The 17,987-nt window shown below is 46.7% G+C and overlaps 2 protein-coding genes across 6 annotated transcripts in view; both read right to left on the bottom strand.

The window, feature by feature from the left end:
- ADHFE1 (alcohol dehydrogenase iron containing 1) overlaps nt 1-11,122 on the bottom strand; it is a 33,940-nt gene extending 22,818 nt beyond the window's left edge. For 4 of the 5 annotated variants that reach the window (XR_006885622.1, XR_006885621.1, XM_046642293.1 and 1 more), the window contains exons 1-5: nt 11,039-11,122; nt 3,828-3,865; nt 1,965-2,011; nt 374-427; nt 37-191 (exon numbers count right to left, since the gene is read on the bottom strand). Coding sequence is in view for 3 of the 5 variants with exons in the window: in XM_046642293.1 (XP_046498249.1) it covers nt 37-191; nt 374-427; nt 1,965-2,011; nt 3,828-3,865; nt 11,039-11,100 (356 nt within the window). In the remaining 2 variants the exon portion in view is untranslated. The remainder of the gene's footprint in view (nt 1-36; nt 192-373; nt 428-1,964; nt 2,012-3,827; nt 3,866-11,038) is intronic. The other variant, XM_046642294.1, reaches the window with a different exon arrangement.
- A 1,359-nt stretch (nt 11,123-12,481) lies between these two features.
- Nucleotides 12,482-14,271, bottom strand: RRS1 (ribosome biogenesis regulator 1 homolog). The gene has a single exon (XM_046642227.1). The coding sequence runs from the start codon at nt 14,180-14,182 to the stop codon at nt 13,085-13,087; it is 1,098 nt and encodes a 365-aa protein (XP_046498183.1). The 5' UTR covers nt 14,183-14,271; the 3' UTR covers nt 12,482-13,084.
- Between the last annotated feature and the right edge of the window lie 3,716 nt (nt 14,272-17,987).

Here is a 17,987-nt window from a genome sequence, read left to right as displayed (position 1 = left end):
TTAAAGTAAATAACAACAACAACAACAACAAAATACCTTCTATCCGTTGGTTCCACCCTCACATTATCATAAACCTTAAAGTTGATGCCATTCTTCACTAGGGAATCCATAACCACTTGTACAGGAGGGAGCTGGGAGAGATTCTTGTCTGTCATCAAACAAACATTTTTAGCACCCATGTTTTGCAGGTCCTACAATAACAAAAACAATGTATAAGTTAGGTTTGATCGAACTAGAACTGTAATAAAGTCCTCTGGCAAACTTAACATTGTCCATTTTTAAAAACAGAGGACTCAGCTGTTGTCCATATGCACTTGTTTTAAAAGACATATAATATTTGTAGTAGAAGACTGTAGAAATCTTAAATACTTGCCATGCCTACTTCCTTTGTAACTCCTGCTCCATATCTAATATTTGAAACAGCCATCTAAAAAAAAAAAGATTCAGGTGTAGGGTATATTAGAGAGTTGGCCACTGCACTTCTAAAATCCTGAAATGGTTCCTCATTATTTAGAGAATAAAGTATATATTCCTCAGCATGGCCTTCCAGGTCACCCCCCAGCTGGCCTCAGGCTCATGACATTTCCTTAAGCAAACTTTGGTTTTAGTCACATTGGAATTACTTCTCTTTTCCCAAACACATCATAAACCCTCAATTGTTCCCTCAGCTTGAAATGCCTGCCTTCCCTTGCCTCCACACTTAAATTAACTCTCAAATTTCTTATTTTCCAATTTAAATGTTATTATCTCTGTGTATTTTTCACTCCTTCATTCACTCATCCACCCATTCATCTATCCAACCATGCTTGCATGCATGTATCCATCCATCCATCCTCCCATCCAACCAATACTACTGCTTGCTCTGTTGCAGGCACTGCGCTAGGCTCTGGTAATACAGCTATGAACAAGAGAAACATGGCCTCACAAAGTTTACAGCTGAGAGAAGAGCTTTAACACTGATGCATGATGGGTCCCTTTTGGCCCAGACATGTTTTGTTTGATCCACACTATGTTTAAATTTCTTTCTTTTTTTTTTTTTGAGGAAGATTAGCCCTGAGCTAACATCCACTGCCAATCCTCCTCTTTTTGCTGAGGAAGACTGGCCCTGAGCTAACATCCGTGCCCATCTTTCTCTACTTTATATATGGGATGCCTACCACAGCATGGTGTGCCAAGTGGTGCCATGTCCGCACCCGGGATCCAAACTGGTGAACCCCGGGCAGCGGAAGTGTAATGTGCGAAATTAACCACTGCGCCACGGGGCCGGCCCCAAATTTCTTTTTTTTGAGTTGGATAATTACTTTAAAAATCAAGATTAAAAAAAAATCCAGCGTGACTGTCCAGATTTCTATCTCTCTTGAATAATCGGGCAACAGCAGGCTGGATTCTGGTGTGGTAGCAATCATGTGGGGCTGAGCGTGGGCCGCACCCTTCCGATGGGCCAGTTCTCTCAGAGAACTAAGCACCGTCCTCACCCAGCCTGCTCATGGCCCGTTAACTGTCAGGCCCCTGGCAACATTTTAATTTCTGACTCTTGAACCAGCAGGAGACAGGGATTTAAATAAATAGTTATGTAATTACAGTGTGATAAAAATTCATCGGAATTAATTGTTCCTTTAGTCTTGCTTCAGAAGATTACTAGGACCTCTTTTGGGATTGTTATAATTACAAAACTAAAGACGATTTAGCATGCAACCTATATAAGTTGGAGAGTTTGTAGAACTGGGAATTTGTCCTATTTTATTGGCTGTACACAAGACAGTATTCTAGCCATTACTCACGCTATCAGAAGACTTGTATTCCATTATCCTAACAAAGTACTTTGCTAAATAGAGCCTGACCAAATAATAAGATGAGGGAACATCAATCAATAACAGAGTTCAATGAGATAATAATGCATTAGCAAAAGACTGTAGCTGTAATTTTTCAGGTCATTCATAAAAGGATGGATGGATTAAATCTACCTCAAAGGCATAATCTGTTGTTTTTCCAGAAGCTGGAAGTCCAGGAGCTAGAAATGTAAAAATTAGCATCAGAGTAGGCCTCAAACACAAAGCAAAAATATTGTTGTTTGATAGTAAATTGGTATTCCAGCAGTGAACATAAGCATACCCTTGAAGCCGCAAATATATTTTGCAGGTTCCACTGTTGCATATCCAATCAAAATTAAAACCTGCATTTTAAGAGAATGTAATGCTAACTTGATGCTGATTGTGTGAAAATAAAGTTATTTTAAAATATTTTCTCCACTGAAATTTTAATACTTTTTGAAACTTTTGAAAACATAATCTGTAAAAATATTCTAGAAAAAAAATCCTCTAGACTCTAGAGTTAGGTTATTGTTAGAGAACAACTATCAGCAAATTCATTAATCAGAGTCCTGTTTATACTTCTTATAGCAACTGTAATCATTTGTTTAAGATTTTTTTCATGGAGGTTACTTATCACAGTAAGATATTTATATTTTTCAAGCTTATGCACATGACAAATTTAGTTTTCTTTGTGAAACAAAAATTTTTAAACTGATATTTCTTTGCAAAGCATCTTGTTTTATTATGGCAAAAATGATTTTCTGTCATATTGCAATAACAATATGAATGAATTTTATCCTTGTTTTTATCTACTTATTTGTATTAGTCCTGGTCAGTGGTAATGTTGGAAAAAAGTCTACAGAACAATTTGCAATTCCATTTTTTTTTTGAGAAAAAGAGACTACAGCTAGACAATAATTTACCTTCACCTTCGGTTCCCTGGGGGCAAAGATATCCTTAATCAAAATTCAAATTTCTTTGATCCCTATAGGCTTTAAAGAAATAATCTATTACTCCTGTTACTAAAGTTTAGGAAAAGACATAATTGGGTCTTACAAAACAGTGAGAGTATCTTTTTCTAAATTACTAATTTTATTCCCTCAAATAGGAAATTACTGATTCTTTGTTGACACCAACTAAGAATTGGAGAAAACCAGCTAAAGACAAAATCCTGCTTATATCCATGAGGGCCCAAAAGGCTGGGCTTCTGCCTGGTGGATGGCCGTTAATGACCAGGAGGTCCCTTGGTTTGTCCTGAAGGGTGAGCCACACCCTTCTACAGGCTGGGAAAAAGCCCTCAGTTAGTCAGTCTATCTGTTCTGAGCCCCAACAGGCTTCTCTGTGCTCTGGGGCCTGTAGGGGTAGGCCCTACCTTTCCATCCCTTGCCTCACAGCTTAGATTTGACCTCTTCTTCTAAGAGGTGAAATCAGTTTTTGTGTCAGTAATTCATGTGACATTCTGAGGACACGCTGAAGCCACAATGAGCTTCCTGCTGCTCTGTGGACAATGGAGTTGGTAAAGATTAAGATGTTTGTGGGAAGTGAAAACTTTTGTCATTATTTTTAATTATTTAGAAATAGAATGTTAATTTAAAAAATTGATACAAACGAGTTTTTTCCTTCAAGGAAACACCTTGTTCTTTAGCCTCTTTCTTTTTTGAGATGTTAGAACCTTCCAAAGATTTCATTTTGATTAATTCTATTTGATGAACTCAGACAGTCTTAACATTGGTGTCACCATTTTTAGCTTTGGGAAATAATTCTATTTAAAATAGAAAAACATTATAAATAGCATTAAGCATATGTTTGAGCCAAACACATCATCAGTAGCCTACATTTAGCTAACATCATATAATTAGAACTACATATCAATTTCAAGTGAAAAGGCAACCATTTTCATCAACCTTCCTCTCAGGTCTTGATTTTCTTGCTTTACACTTTGCCCAAATGTACTATAAGTGCCAACCGTGGAAACCGAAATTGTGGCTAGTTCAAAAATACAAAATGTATTATTACCTTGGGAGTAAGTATGAGAATGAGTTGGGCACTGGCATCTAGAGAAAAGAAAAAAAGAAAAAGAAAAAAAAAGAAAGTGAAACTAGAAAACCAAAACACAAGAAGCCTTAAAATAACTTACGTTGCATTCTCCTCTTAAGATGCTATCAGAGTAGTAGCTATTGGCAAACACTGGACAATGGAAAAAAACCCCAGAAATCACCATGGACGAAAAGTTGATTCAATCTTTCCAGGGTTGTAGGATCATTCTTTCAGGAATTATTCAAGCGGCACTTAGTAAGTGCCTGTCTTCGGGGAGCAGAGATGAGCACTCTGGGGATACGACTAAGTTTAAGATGGGCTCCCCGGTCTCTGTGAGGTCTCAGCTCTCACGAGGTTAGGAGCTTTGACCAAACTGACCCAAGATTAACTACTCGCGCCTCATCTCCCATCCCCCACACCCGGGGAACTTTCCTTGTATTTTCCCATTGTCTTCAAGTGGTTTAATTTTTCTTCAAGCAGGCTCTGGGCCCGTTCCTCCAGGAAGCCCTCACTGGGCCTGAAGGCCTCCCTGGTCACCACCTCGCGCCTCTGTCCTTACTCTGCCAAGCTGCAGCGACCAGCGACCAGCGGCCACGGCTCCGCGTGCTGGTCCCCTCCCCGGGCGACCAGGGACCACCATCGTCTCTGCCGCCTAAATTGCTCTCACATCTGTCACCTTCTCACCGAATCCTTCACCTCTCAGTTCTCAGTCCGCTTCTCTACAGACTTTCCATATCTTCCTTTTTTGAAACTTTCCCTCCCTTGGCTTTCGTACCCCTTCCCCGGCCCTGTCGCCTCCTCTTGCTTGGGCATTCCCTTCTTGGGCTATCCGATGGCGACCGTGTCATAGAGGGGTCCGGTAGATACGTGAGTGCATAACCCGCCCCCCACCCCCCAACCCCCAGCCCCCTTCAAATCTGGAATGAAAACATCTGAGGGAGAGGATGGGGAAGGGAGGAAAAGGGTTGAACTCAACGGTGGTCAAGATCTCAAAAACTGAGAATTGCGAAGCCAGCCGTGGGCAGCGGTGCGAGCGCGCCCATGAGTCACGGCTGCCATCTGGTGGGCACCGCTGGGAACGCCAAGCGCTGGGAGTTTCCCAGGGCACCCGCTGCCTACCCACTGCGCCGGCTCCGAGGGGACAGGACAGGCGGCGGGGCCAACGTGCTATCCCTCACAGGGGGGCTTCACTTTCCAGGGCTTTCCCTGCCTCATGTCCTCCAAGGACAAGAAAAGAGAGGCAAGGGGAAGAAGAAAACTGAAAGCTTTCCCACGCGCAGGACCATGCAGCACAGGCTTCTTTTCACCCTTCTCCCCTTCTCTATATTTTTTAAGCTTTGAGGCTACCTCAATTCATTTCTTCTCCTTCTTATTTGTGGCTTGAATCTCATCCCCTCTTGCCTTCTCGGGACCTCCATCTGTTCTGTATTCCTAGTCTTCCCCCTCACTGGATCCTTGTCATCATAGTTAAGAGTTTCATGCTTAAAACTCTTAACCTCTTGTCCCCTCCAGCTTGTCTCCCCCTGGGGTGCCCCCTCCGGCTTGCCCACCCTCTGGTTAACACTCCCAGCCTACACTGGCTGGCTCCATTTCCTTGCCTTCCTCACATTTCTCGGTCCCCTGAAATCTGGCTGCTGTATCCTCACTTCTCAGACCTCCTAGGCCCTTGCTCTCACAGCACTGAACACTGAGCCACCCTTCCTTGCACGGGGGAACCGCTCTTCTTGGCTTCCAGGACTCCCTACTCACCTGGATTTCCTCTAATTATTCTTTCTCTGGCTCCTTTTCCAATCTGCCCCTTCCTTACATGTTGGGTTCTTTCTATCTTGGGCTCACCCCTCACCCTTTATAGCCATGCATCAAGGCCCCAAATATTTCTCTACCGAAATCTACCCTCTTCTCTGGGGCCCTCTGCCAGTCTCTAGTTCCTGTGTCGTCTCTCACCTGGATTACTATGGAGCTCCTAACAGGCTTCTCTTGGCTCCATCTTTGCCACACTGTGGTCAGGGGCATATTTCCAATGATGTCACTCCCTTGTTTAAAAGTACTTGGAGGGCTCCTCATGGATTTTAGGATAAAGTTCAGACCTGGCCCTGCTTCACTGGCCCTGCTGCCCTCTCCAGCCTGGCCCTCCATCTCCCGGGTTGAGCTCTTGAAAAATTAACTCTGTTCTTTTCCTTGACCGGGCCACACTCACTCTCTTCCCCAGAACTTTGTCCCTGTTATTTCCTCTGCCTGGAACACACTCGCCCCCACCTCCCCCCGCCCCCTTTTTCTGAATAACTAGGGTTCTTTTGCATGTCAGTTCAGATGTCACTTCCCCTGTGCCGTCTTCCCTTAGGCCCGAGAGCCTGGTAGACACCCTTTCTCTGTGGTCCATAGTACCCACGCCTCCCTCCCCATTAAAATTGTTACCACACTGTATTGTTGGTGCTGTTTTCCTGTTTCCACCTGCCACTGAATTGTAAATTTTGTGATGGCAAGAGCTGCCGTTTCTCACAACCACATTTGCAGTAGCAGACACAGTGCCAGGCAGAAAGTAAGCCCTTAATATGGACTGAATGAATGAGTAAATAAGTAAGTGTAGACACGTAAAATCCCCTGACCTTCTCTGTTTTCGTGGTGTGCCAAGACACAGAGCCTGGCCCGGGGAAGGAAGACTAAGCTGTGGGCTCCCCCACCTTCTTAGGATGGCCTGAAACCACTGGCAGGCTTCTTTGCGCTCCTCCTGGGAAGCAGAGGAAACCCCGGGGTAGAGCAAGCCCCTCATCCAACCACCTTCTGGCTCTGGCCCAGTCATTTTGGCTTTCCTCCTCGTATTAGGACCCCCCACCCCAGTGCACTAAACCTGAGCCCCGCTCATCTACTCAAGGACATCACTACCAGCAGTTCTGCTTTCCTTCTCCTGCATCATCAAAATTTCCCTCCCTACTAGATCTTATCCATCGGCATGAAAATGTTATATTTCCTATATTATATTAAAAACAAACCACCACCTTCTCTTGTCTCTGTTCCCTCTCCTGCTGCTGCCCCCACCTCTGTCCTTCCCTTCGGCTGACTATACCTGCTCTCTCTAATTTGTCTTCTCCCATTCTCGCTGGAACCTCCTCCAGTCGGCCTTTGCCCCACTGCTCCACTGACAAGCTTCCCAGGTCACTAATGCCCTCCACCTCACTAATACACCGCTCAGTTCTTGGTTCAGTCCTCGTGTCATCCGACCTGCAGTAGCATCCTCCTGTTCACTCCCTCCTCCCTGGGAACAGTGTCTTCCTTTGGCTTCCAGGACACCACTCTCTGGTTTTCTTCCTACTGCACCAGCTGCTCCTGGCCTCATTTCTTTTAATGCTTTTGACTCTGAACGCTGGAGGGTCCCAGGGTTCCGCCTGTGGACCCTTTTCTTTTCTTTCCACACTCACTCCCTGAGGGACCTCACCTGGCTCATGGCCTTGAATACTTTCTGTGTTGATGACTTCCACATTTAGGCCTCTCTCCTGAACTCCAGATTCAACTCAGCAACTCCGCTTGTATGTCTGTTAGGCATCTCACATTTTCCCTGCCTAAGACTGAGCTTCTGTTCTTCTCTCAAAGCCTCCTCTCTCCCAGTTTAACGGCAACTTTGTCCTTCCAGTTGTTCAGGCCAAAAAACCTTGGCATCATCACTGACCACCACCACCGGGCCCCCAATGTCTCTAACCTCATCTCCCCCTCGCTCCCTCTGCTCCAGTCCCCTTCTTCTGAAACAATGCCAGGTATGCTGCACCTCCAGATACCTTCCCAGAGAACCACATGGCTCGCTGCCTCCCTCCACTGGTCTTTCCAAAAGTTACCTTCTCGGTGAGTGTGGTCAGCTGAGCCCCTGAAGATATTCGGGTCCCAATTCCTGGAACCTGTGAATGTTACTTTATACGGCAAGTGGGACTCTGCAGATGTGATTAAGTTTAGGGTCTTGAGATGGAGAGATTGTCTTGGATTATCTGAGTGGGCCCTATATGTAATCACAAGCACCCTCATAACAGGAGTGGGGGGGGTGGAGGGATTTGACACAGAAGAAGGTAATGTGACCACTGAAACAGCTACATTGCTGGCTGTGAAGACGGAAGAAGGGGCCACAAGCCAAGAAATGCAAGGCATGCAGCTCTAGAAGCTGGAAAAAACAAGATAATGGATTCTCCCCATGGCCTCTGAAGAGTGTGGCCCTGTTGACACCTTGATTTGGGCCCAGTAAAACTGATTTTGGACTTCTGTACTCCAGAACTGTGAGAGAATAAATGTGTGTTGTTTTAAGCCACCACATTCATGGTAATTTGTTTCAGCAGCAACAGGGGACTACTGCAGTGAGGTCTTCTCTGGCAATCTTCTCTAAAGTTGCATCCCCTCCTCTAACACCCTTTTACTTTCTCTTTAGTACCTACCCACTTCTAATATACTCTGAGTTTTACTCACTAGTTTATTGTCCATCCCATCCACCCTAGGCGCACACCTAAGTGCCGGGGATGTGAGGCTGTTTTGCTCCCTGCCCTACCCCAGGGACCAGAATGCTGCAGACCTGCAGGGGCTGTGATGTCCTTCCCCGCTGGACTTTCTCCCACCTCTCTAGCCTCCTACCCTTTAATGCTGATTCCTTTTCCTCCATTCAAGGTGCAAATTATTTGCAAATCTAAATGCCTGAGGGGGCTGACAAGTAACCTAACTGAGAGGCCGGAGCAGCTTGCTGTGACATGGCTGCTGTGTCGAGTAAACGGTGGGCTGGCGTGCTTGCCCTGTCCAAAGGAGGTGGCCTCCACTCCCCCTCAGCCCGGGCAGACCTTCCCCAAATGAAAGTGGGCCCAATGATGACATTTCCCAATTTTCTAAGATTTTTATCTGAGATCTCCCACTTTTTATTTATTTATTTATTTTGAGGAAGATCATCCCTGAGCTAACATCTGCTGCCAATCCTCCTCGTTTTGCTGAGGAAGACTGGCCCTGAGCTAACATCCATGCCCATCTTCCTTTACTTTATATGTGGGACGCCTGCCACAGCATGGCTTGATGAGCGGTGCCATGTCCACACCCAGGATGTGAACTGCTGGACCCCAGGCCACCGAAGGAGAACGTGCAAACTTAACTGCTGCGCCACCGGGCTGGCCCCTTGATCGCCCACTTTTTAAATGCTTACCCTATTGAAAAAAGAAACACGTGCAGAACAAACAAAGCACCATTTTGCTACTCCTGCTCTAACACTGCTGCTCCCCAGGACTTCATCCTCAGCCCTTTCTTCAGGGTTAGTTTGCCAAGGTCTTTGCTTCCACATCCACAGTTTCAACTGTCCTCTATACACAGGATGACTTCCCAACTCGCTCCTGAACTCTAGAACAATATATTCAATTATCTGCTAGGAGTCTTCATCTGTCTGTATCTAAGGCGTCTCCAACTCAAAATGCCCAAGACTAAAGTTATCATCTTCTTCCTGAAGCTCACGCTCATACAGGCCCTATTTGAGTAAATGGCCCTACTGTTCACCCGAGGCCCCAGCCAGAAACCTCAACTTCTCCCTCTGTCTCACTAATCAGATACAAAATCCTGCTGATTCTAACCAACTCCTCAATACTTGTCATATCTACCCGCTTGTACCGGCTGCCTCTCCTTGGTGCATGAAGCCAGGACTTTTTAGCTGGAGCACTACAATTACCTCTTGTCTTTCCTCTCCACTCTTCACTAACCCTAGAAAGCTCTAACATAATTCTAATCACGCCACACTCCTTTGTCATGCAACCCTTCCAAAAACACGTGTGACATGACATTGGTTCCAAGGGATATGAATGGTGTTGCTTGATAAAGAGTTCTACGGTGACACAGGTTTAGGACAAAGAGTAAATACAGCTAAACTCTTTGTTAGCACTTCTCAGAGCCCTTCGTGACCATCAGCACACGTGTATATCCTGACTCTCCACAGGGTGATGCAGCAGTGTTTAGTTTCCCAAACTTATTCGGCCATGGGATTCTTTTTTCATGGGGGCATCTCAAGGTATTAGTGTTTCACAGTGGGAATTATTGCTTCAATAGCTTCCCATTATCTACAGGACACAATGAAAATTTCTTAGCAGAGGACTGAGAACAAGGACCGTGAAGCCAGAATATCTGGGTTCAACTTACGGCTGTGCCATTTGCTTAGTATGTGACACTGGACAAATGATTTTTCTCCATGCCTTTATCTCTAACATGAGGATAATAATACAGGGTGGCATGGGGTTGTTGGAAGGACTGGAGTTACTATTAACCGTACATGCATAGTGTGTAGGATGGTGCCTGGCACATGGTAGGTGCCCAGTGTTAGCTATTTTCTTATTCCTTGTCTTTCACCATCAGTCTTCTCCATCCTCACCTGCTCCTAGGAGGGTAGGTCCAGACTTTAATTACTTTTAGATCCTGGAACCACATCGCTTGCCTCTGGTGCCGCTCTTCCCTTTGTCTGAAATTCCTCTCTAGTCTCCCTCCTTTCCCCTTATTTATCTCCACCAGGCAGCTCAAGATTTTCCATATTTTCCTACGTCAACTTGGGCACTTGGACATTCAGCATGCATTTATCAGGCGGCTACTATGTACCTGGCATTGCCGGAGGGGGAGTCAGACATGCCCTAACATTTAATACCCTGCCTCCCTGAACATGCCCGGGAGGGAAGCTCCCTCTCACATCCGTCTGTCTCTTCTACACCCTCTGTCCGCGGTGCTCCGCACAGGCCCGATTTACCCCCGTCTGGCGACGCGATCCCCCGCTAGACTTTACACCGCTCCAGTCTTTCATCTTTGTATTCCCAGCACCTAGAATAGTTCTTGGCACATGACATACAACCAATACACGTCTTGGTCGGGGCATGAATTTGTCTTGGTCACTGTGCCAAGTTCTCCACTGGCTACCGCAACGTGGGACCAGGCACTGTCCTCTCTGGACCTTAAGTTTCCTTAAGGGTAGGACAAGTAAAACCTGCCTCGGCGTGCCGTGCATGGCGGCATGACACACTCTGTGACAACGCCGTCCCGCCCGGGGCACGGCGCCGGCGCGCAGCGGCACCCCTTCCCCAATTTCTGGAAAGGAACCCGAGGAAGAATGCAATGCTGGGGGCCCGGGCGGGTCACGCCCAGGAGGGCTGCGTGGGCACCGAGGCTCCCCGCGGTCCCCCGCCCGCCCGCCCGCCGGGCCCCGCACTCACGCTGCGCGCTGCAGTTGCCTCAGCAAGTGCGCGACCCGGGCGCGGGCGGCGGCGGCGGCCATGGCGGTGCGTCTCCCTCCCCGCGGCCCCGCCCCCCGCGCCGGCCAATCCCGGCCGCCGCCTCCTGCTCCCGCCCCCGCGGCCCCACCCGCCCCGCCAGGGCCCCGGTGGCTCAGGACCATTTTCCCACGGGTCAAAATCTCAAGTGCTCGGCTACAAGTCTCCACATCCACCTTTGAAATTGTCGTAAAGGTAACTCCGTAGGCTCTTGGGTACTTCCTTAAGTCTCTCTCCGTAAAACTCTCTATTTCACATGATGGGGACGTGGGGAAAGGGAGAGAACCGAGGACATTCTTTTTCCGCTGATTCCTTTAAAATGTTATTTTTCTTTCTTAAAGTATTTCAGAATAAATTATTAAGACATTGCATTCAAACTGTTTTAACAGTAAACAAGAACCTTGCAAAGAGCCCGAGGCCCTTTTTTACAGGGCCACTGTTGTGTCCAACTACTAAATCAAGCAAATCTAAACACAAAAAACAGAAAAATCCCGAGACAAAAAGAGTAACAACAAAAAACCCGGACACTCGAGAAGAATTTAAAAGGCGTTAAGTGCTCTATGAATGGCTTGGCTTTTGATGAAGTTGTTCAGGATATCATTAGATAGCTTCATCAGTAGTTAAAAGCTTTCCATGGTTACACTATACCCTGGGAGGGCTTGGGAGCGCCAGGTGCGCCGTGTCCCAGTGGAAAAGTTGATCAGTGATTGCAAAGTTCCACTTTAACTTAATCAGAAAGTATCCTAAGACAGTAACAATTGAACACCTGTGTTTTCAGTACCCTATCATGAAATCCGAATTAATCTTTTCTTTCATAGCAATTTCTAAAATTAACTTATAAAAATGAGACAACACTGAAAAAATGAAAGACAAAGACTCCCAATTTTAATTTTCTGTCACTTGTCAGACTAATAGTGGTTCTCAGCGGTATAATAGCTGCAAAAAAGTCTCCCTGGATTGTCAAATCTACTATAAACCCTTTTCAGGAGGTATTTTTACAAAGATGAATTACTGAGATCAATCAGGGAGAGACCCAGGATAGCTATAAACATTTCACCTCCTAATCAAACTAGCTAAGGTCAATTCGAAAAATGAATCTAAAGATAATAATGTTCCAATTAAGGATTTTGTTGGTTTCTTTCTCTCTTCCCCAGACTCTACTTGGAGCTTTAAAGAAAATTAGAGCTATAAATGTTGAGAAAGAATTAAGTACTTTTTGGATTAATGAGGATTACCACCATTATTTACTGAAGCCCAAATTTATCATCTACAGCAAATCAGTGTTTTCAGTGTTGAAAAGCATGATCTTTTTTTGAAGAGACACCAGTTGTACTACACTTTCAATATTATGATACCAAAAAAGTATGACCTTTTCTAAAAAAGTGAATTTAGCTGCTTTATGTGTTTTGGAAAGTAAGTGAAAATAATCTGTACCAGGTATCTTAGCCACTGGCTTTACTTAAGATTTCTACCAATAGTCAAAAAGTTAAAAGCAACATTAGATACAGATATACTTTTATTACATAACCTTTACAACAGTGACTTGTAACTCCAGTTCTGAAAATGTAATCTTCCTGTTTCCCCCTGACTTTGATAAATACACAGGTTTGTTATAAAAATAATGAATAAAAGAAATCAATCTAAGGCTCAAAACATGACTAACTGTTCCTCACACCATATCCAAAAGTTAAAAAGGAAAAAGATGTCTGTCTGAAAACAGAACTCATTCTCAGTTTCGACCAACTTCTTTCCCTAATTCTTAAGTCCTCAAATACATCCTTTAATCTCCAAAGTCTTGGCTGTGGGAAAAACATTAATTTGGAGAGTCCAACACTTACACAATATCTTGAGGGAAGGGCAGTTCTATCCCTTCAACCTCAAGCTCAGTGAAGGTATCCGTCACCTTCTTCTGCATCTCCCCCTACAGTACAGTACGCAGAACTTAAAATTTAGTATAGTTCTTGGTTTACACGGGTCCGCGGGTGCAATTTACTTCCTCCTCTTTCCTCCTTGATGTTGCCCTCCTTTTCTCTTGCCACCCAAGCCAGGCGGCCCGGAATTCATCTTGCCTCCCAAGCCCCCCTTCCTCTTTCCTCCCTGGCTAGGCGGGCCCCCTTTCCTCTTGCCCCCTGGACCCTGCCGGCCCCCCTTTCTCTTGCCCTTCTGGCTCATTTTCCTCCTCTTGGCCGCCTCCTCCTGGTCCTCCTCCCTCATCTGCTTATTGGTGGCCCTCGTCACGTCCAGCTGAGGCTTTTTGCTGTTCATGACTCGCAGCAGCTCCAACTGACTCTTTTTCTCAGCTGCAAAATCCCCGAAAAGGGGCTGAAACTTCCTTTTCTTGCCAGAGCCCCGGGGCGCCTTCTCCTTGGGCAGGCGCTCTTGGAAGCGCCCCACAGAGGCGGTGGAGACCTTGGCCACCTGCATGGCACGGCCCAGCTCCTCCTTACTTTGATGCCCGGTAGGGTGCATGCCCGCCGCGCTGGGCAGCTGCGTCTTGTGCGCGCGGGCCAGGTTACGCAGCCGGTTCAGCTCGTTCTTGGCCACCCGTTCCTTCTTAGCCTGAATCCGCTTGGCGAACTGGTCCTCCATGGGGTCGGCACCGCCGGGCACCTCGATCAACCATTCCTTGGTGTCGTCGCGGGCGCGCTGGTAGCCCCAGCGGCGCCGCCACTGGCCGCTCACCTCGTCCCACACCAGATTGGTCTTCTTCTTGGGACGGATGCCCTTGAGGCGCGCGAACTGCTGCCAGCGTGTAAGCGGCCGCGGCCGGGGCACAGGCTTCTCGCGCGGCAGGCGAGTGGTGGGCTCCGGCAGCCGCGCCACCAGCGCCTCTTCCACGCGCTCGGTGGGCAGCTGCCACAGCTGGTTGATGAGCAGCTGCGTGTTGTCCCGCGCCAGGGCCCGCAGATCGGCCTCCGGCGTGGGTCCCGCTCTCCGCACCGCCGTTGGGGGGTTCCGGTCCGTGGCCAGCAGGTTACCCAGGTCGAACTCCAGCTCCAGCTCCTTGTGCACCGTGATGCGCTGCAGCTTCTCTGCCTCGTCCCGCTCCGCCTTTGCCAGCAGCTCCTCCACGCTCTGGCCCTCCATGGCTCGGCTCACTCGCTCCGGGAGGACAGTTCAATCACTTCTCCGCCAGTGCCGGCTCGAGCAGGGCAACACAACCACGTGCGGGCGCCCAGACGCTCGTTCCGGAAGAGAAAGCTTCGCTTCCGGAGCGCCCGGAACTGGCTCACAATCCGGGCGGCCCGAGAAGAGGCCGGCAGAGGGCGGTGTTGGAGAGCAGATGGGATTAGAGGCTGCCCTTGCGATCGCGCCCGGAGGTAGGCGGAGCCGGCGCGAGAAGCCCAGGCGACAAATTCCAGGGCCTGATCGGGACCGCGCCTCCCAGGCGGCGGCGGCGGCGCAGGGCGTTGGGGGCGGTGGGGTTGCTAATCTGGGGCCACTGGTTAAGGGGTCTGCAGCGACTGTCTTACAATTTCAGTGTAAATACGTTGTCAGGATGTTTAGCTAATCAGCCCTTCTTAGGACTAGGCAAATTATGTTTCGCCAGAGACTCTACCCGCTCGTGGGGCGTGTGCGTCGAGAAGGACTCTTGTCACAGATATGCAGGAAGCCAAGTATAGGAGAAGACTGGTTTGCATTGGGAGCGAGTGGGGCTGGCAGTTAGACCGCCCTGAGTGGGCGCGGGTGTGCGCCCACCCCAGCTTGCTGATCGCTGGTAGCCCAGAGTCCCGGGTCGCATCCTCTCCTGGCTTGTGGCAAAAGAGCACCCTCTGTGCAGTTCCACTGCCTGGGTTCCAGTCCCGACTGTGCCACTGTTTGACCTTCGGCTGTTTGACTCGTTTGGGCCTGTTTTAAAACCTGTACCCTCCTAGGGCTGGTATAAAGATAAGTGAGTTAATATGCCCCCAAGGGAGCTTAGACTAGGGCCTGGAACATATGAGTGCTCAATAAATGTTAGCTAAATACCAATTATTATTTAATCTTCATAATGGCTCTGGGAATTAAGCTGAAGAGGCAGTCCTGCACAGTGATTAACACCAGGTTCTTAAGTCAGACTACCTAGAATAAGATGTAGGTTTACTGACCCTATCTGGGGACAGGTTGATTAACCTAAGTCCTACTGGTAAGCTGATAAATATGAAACGTTAGTTCTTGGTACATGGTAAGCACTCAATAAGTGTTAGCTATTATTAGTCACCATATTCCACTGGTGACAGCTGAGAGAGGTAAAATGACTTCCCTAAAGTCATGCAGCTGGAAATGGGGGAGCAGAGGAATCTCAACTCACATCATTAAGACTACATACATATTCCTATACTCTCTGCAACGTCTTCCAGGCTCTTGATATTTCACCAGTGTGGTCTCTTGACCAGCATCATAGCGTCACCTGGGAGTCTGTTAGAAATGCAGACTCTCTGGCCTCACCCTAGATGTCATGATTCAAAATCTTCCTTTTTACAAGATCTCTAGGTGATGAGTATGTACAGTCAAGTTTGGGAGGCACCACTGACTGTGTGGGTTACAGGTTTTGTTTTCCTTTAACAGGAGGTTGGGAGTAGTGAAGAGGGGGTAATGCTGGAGAATTAACCCATAGCAGTGGACATAGTAGCTGTTAGGAAATAGATTCAATTGAGTTTCTGCTCGAGAGGGCTTTAGATACAGCCCCCTCTGCCACACCTGCCCCCAGAGTTTGGTCTCAACTTAAGCTCACTATCTTTCCTCAACTCTCCTTTTTTCATTCACTCATCAGACGTGTAATGAGCACATTTTGTGCTTTTGGCATTGTGCTAGAACCTTCTCTCTTCCTTTTTTCTAAAGCATTTTAGGATTTGCTGGGGATTTTCTGAGCCTTTGCCTTAACACTCTGCACCAAGTCTTTAAACCAATCATCCTGTGGGGCCAAGACTAGGTCAAAGGCCATAATAGGTGACTGCCTTGAACCCTAAAGCTTTCAGGATTTGCCGGAGGAGAGAGTTAAGGACATTGACAGCTACTCTGGGCTTGGCTTAGCTTCTGATTTATTCATTCATTTAATAAGCATTTGAATGACTACAGTGTTCCAGACACTAGATACAAAGATTATTGAGACCTTATGAAACAGTAGGAAAGAAAGAGAAGTAAAGAGAAATTTACAATATGGCATGATTGAGCCTTCAATAAGAAATACAACTATGTAAGATTTGGCTCCTCTGTCAATTTTCTGACTTAGGGGAAAAAGAGCAGATGTGGACCGGTGTTGAACAGTATCAATTCTCACTGGATGAAGTGCTATTTGGTTTGAATCAGGCAGGTCAGCTCTTAATTGAACTCTAATTGATTTATGCTCAATGATTTTTTACAGTCCCAGTGGATTTTAATTTCCTTAATGACTGGAGACTGATTTTTTCCTTCCACTTTGCTGAGCATAGTGCTGGATACATAATAAGTAATCAATATGTGATTACTTGAAAAAAATAAGCCTAATAAATAACCTTGTCTGAATTAAAAAAGGATTAATGTTGGCTGTGTTAGATTCAAGGTGAGCACAACTAGTAAGATTGGGGTTTAGGGCTTTAAAAAAATCTTACTGAGGCAAGTTGGTGAGTGGTGGTCTCCAGCTTGCATTCATATCATCTTTATGTTAGGCACGACTGTGCAGTTTCATGAAAAAGAGAGCCTACTAGGGATGTGCTGAGCTCTTCCACCATCCTCTAACCTCAGTATGTCTAAAACTACATAACACATCATCTTCCTTCAAATTCACTTCTTCCATCATCCATCCATCCACTTTTTTCCCCCCCAACAAATGTCTGTTGAAGGCCTTTCATGCCCAAGTTACTGTGCTGGGTATCAGTAATACAATGGTTAGTAAAAATAGGTTCAGTTGATGTTATTATCATTCTAGTCTAGTATATTGGGCTTGAAACTATGACATCATCCTTGACTTTTCTCTTCCTGTTTCCAAATTTACTCAGGCAGAAATTCCTGTTAAATGTATCTTCATTTTGTACCCTTTCCAGTCCCACTGCTATGGCCTTACGCCTAGACTGGGTCTCTTCCAGCTGCTTCTGTAGATCTTCTGTCCACTCTGTTCTCTGCCACTGGCTTCCAGCTGGATGTGGCCAGCAGGAAGCAGTGACAGAAGATCAGAGGGTGTGAAGAGGGTACGGTGAGGGCACATATGCCACCAGCCCTCTGCAGATTGCCATGGGTTGGCTGGTTCGTCTGGAAGTGATAGCTCCAGTCAGGCAGCCCTCTCCAGAGTGGCAGCCACCCTCTCCTGGCTCCTCTGGTTCCTGCAGGCCTGGGGGTGGTTGTGGCTCTCGTCGTTGTACCACTCTTCTTTTCGAGTTTCCTAAAACCATGCCCACAACTTTGTAATATTCCCTTTGTTGATCTTTCTTGAATTACCCAGCTTGACTGCTCCCTGTTTCCTGCAGGCCCTTGGCTGATCCCAGGGAGCTACCCCAGGAGCGTTCTAACAGTTTCCTGCTGCCTTTCTCTCTTCAGGCCAGTCCTGAAGATTTATCTCCCACAGATCTGGCCAAATCACTCTTCTCCTCAAACACTCCCTTCTCTACCTAACAAAATACTGATTGTTCTTGATGTTGGGTGTTCATGATCTGGCCTCAAACACCTCTTGTTACTCACATGGCATGATGGTTTTATGCTTGTTTTCCAAATATTTCTTCCCCACTCCTATTTTCCATCTAAGTTTTCTCTCTAGAACCTTAAGAATATTCCTCAAGAAAGGCAAAAATGAGGTGCAGGACAGAAAAAGCAACAATTATATTTTTGTAGCAACTGTTGGAAATTTTCCATTAACAAAAGAGAACCTATAGGGAGATCCGCACCCCCCCTCACCCCCAAGTAGGGTACAGACATGAAAGGAATACCTTTCATGTTCTTT

Source organism: Equus quagga, chromosome 16, assembly GCF_021613505.1.
Source record: "Equus quagga isolate Etosha38 chromosome 16, UCLA_HA_Equagga_1.0, whole genome shotgun sequence".
In the NCBI taxonomy this organism is placed as follows: domain Eukaryota; kingdom Metazoa; phylum Chordata; class Mammalia; order Perissodactyla; family Equidae; genus Equus; species Equus quagga.
This window is presented reverse-complemented; position numbering and strand designations above follow the sequence as displayed.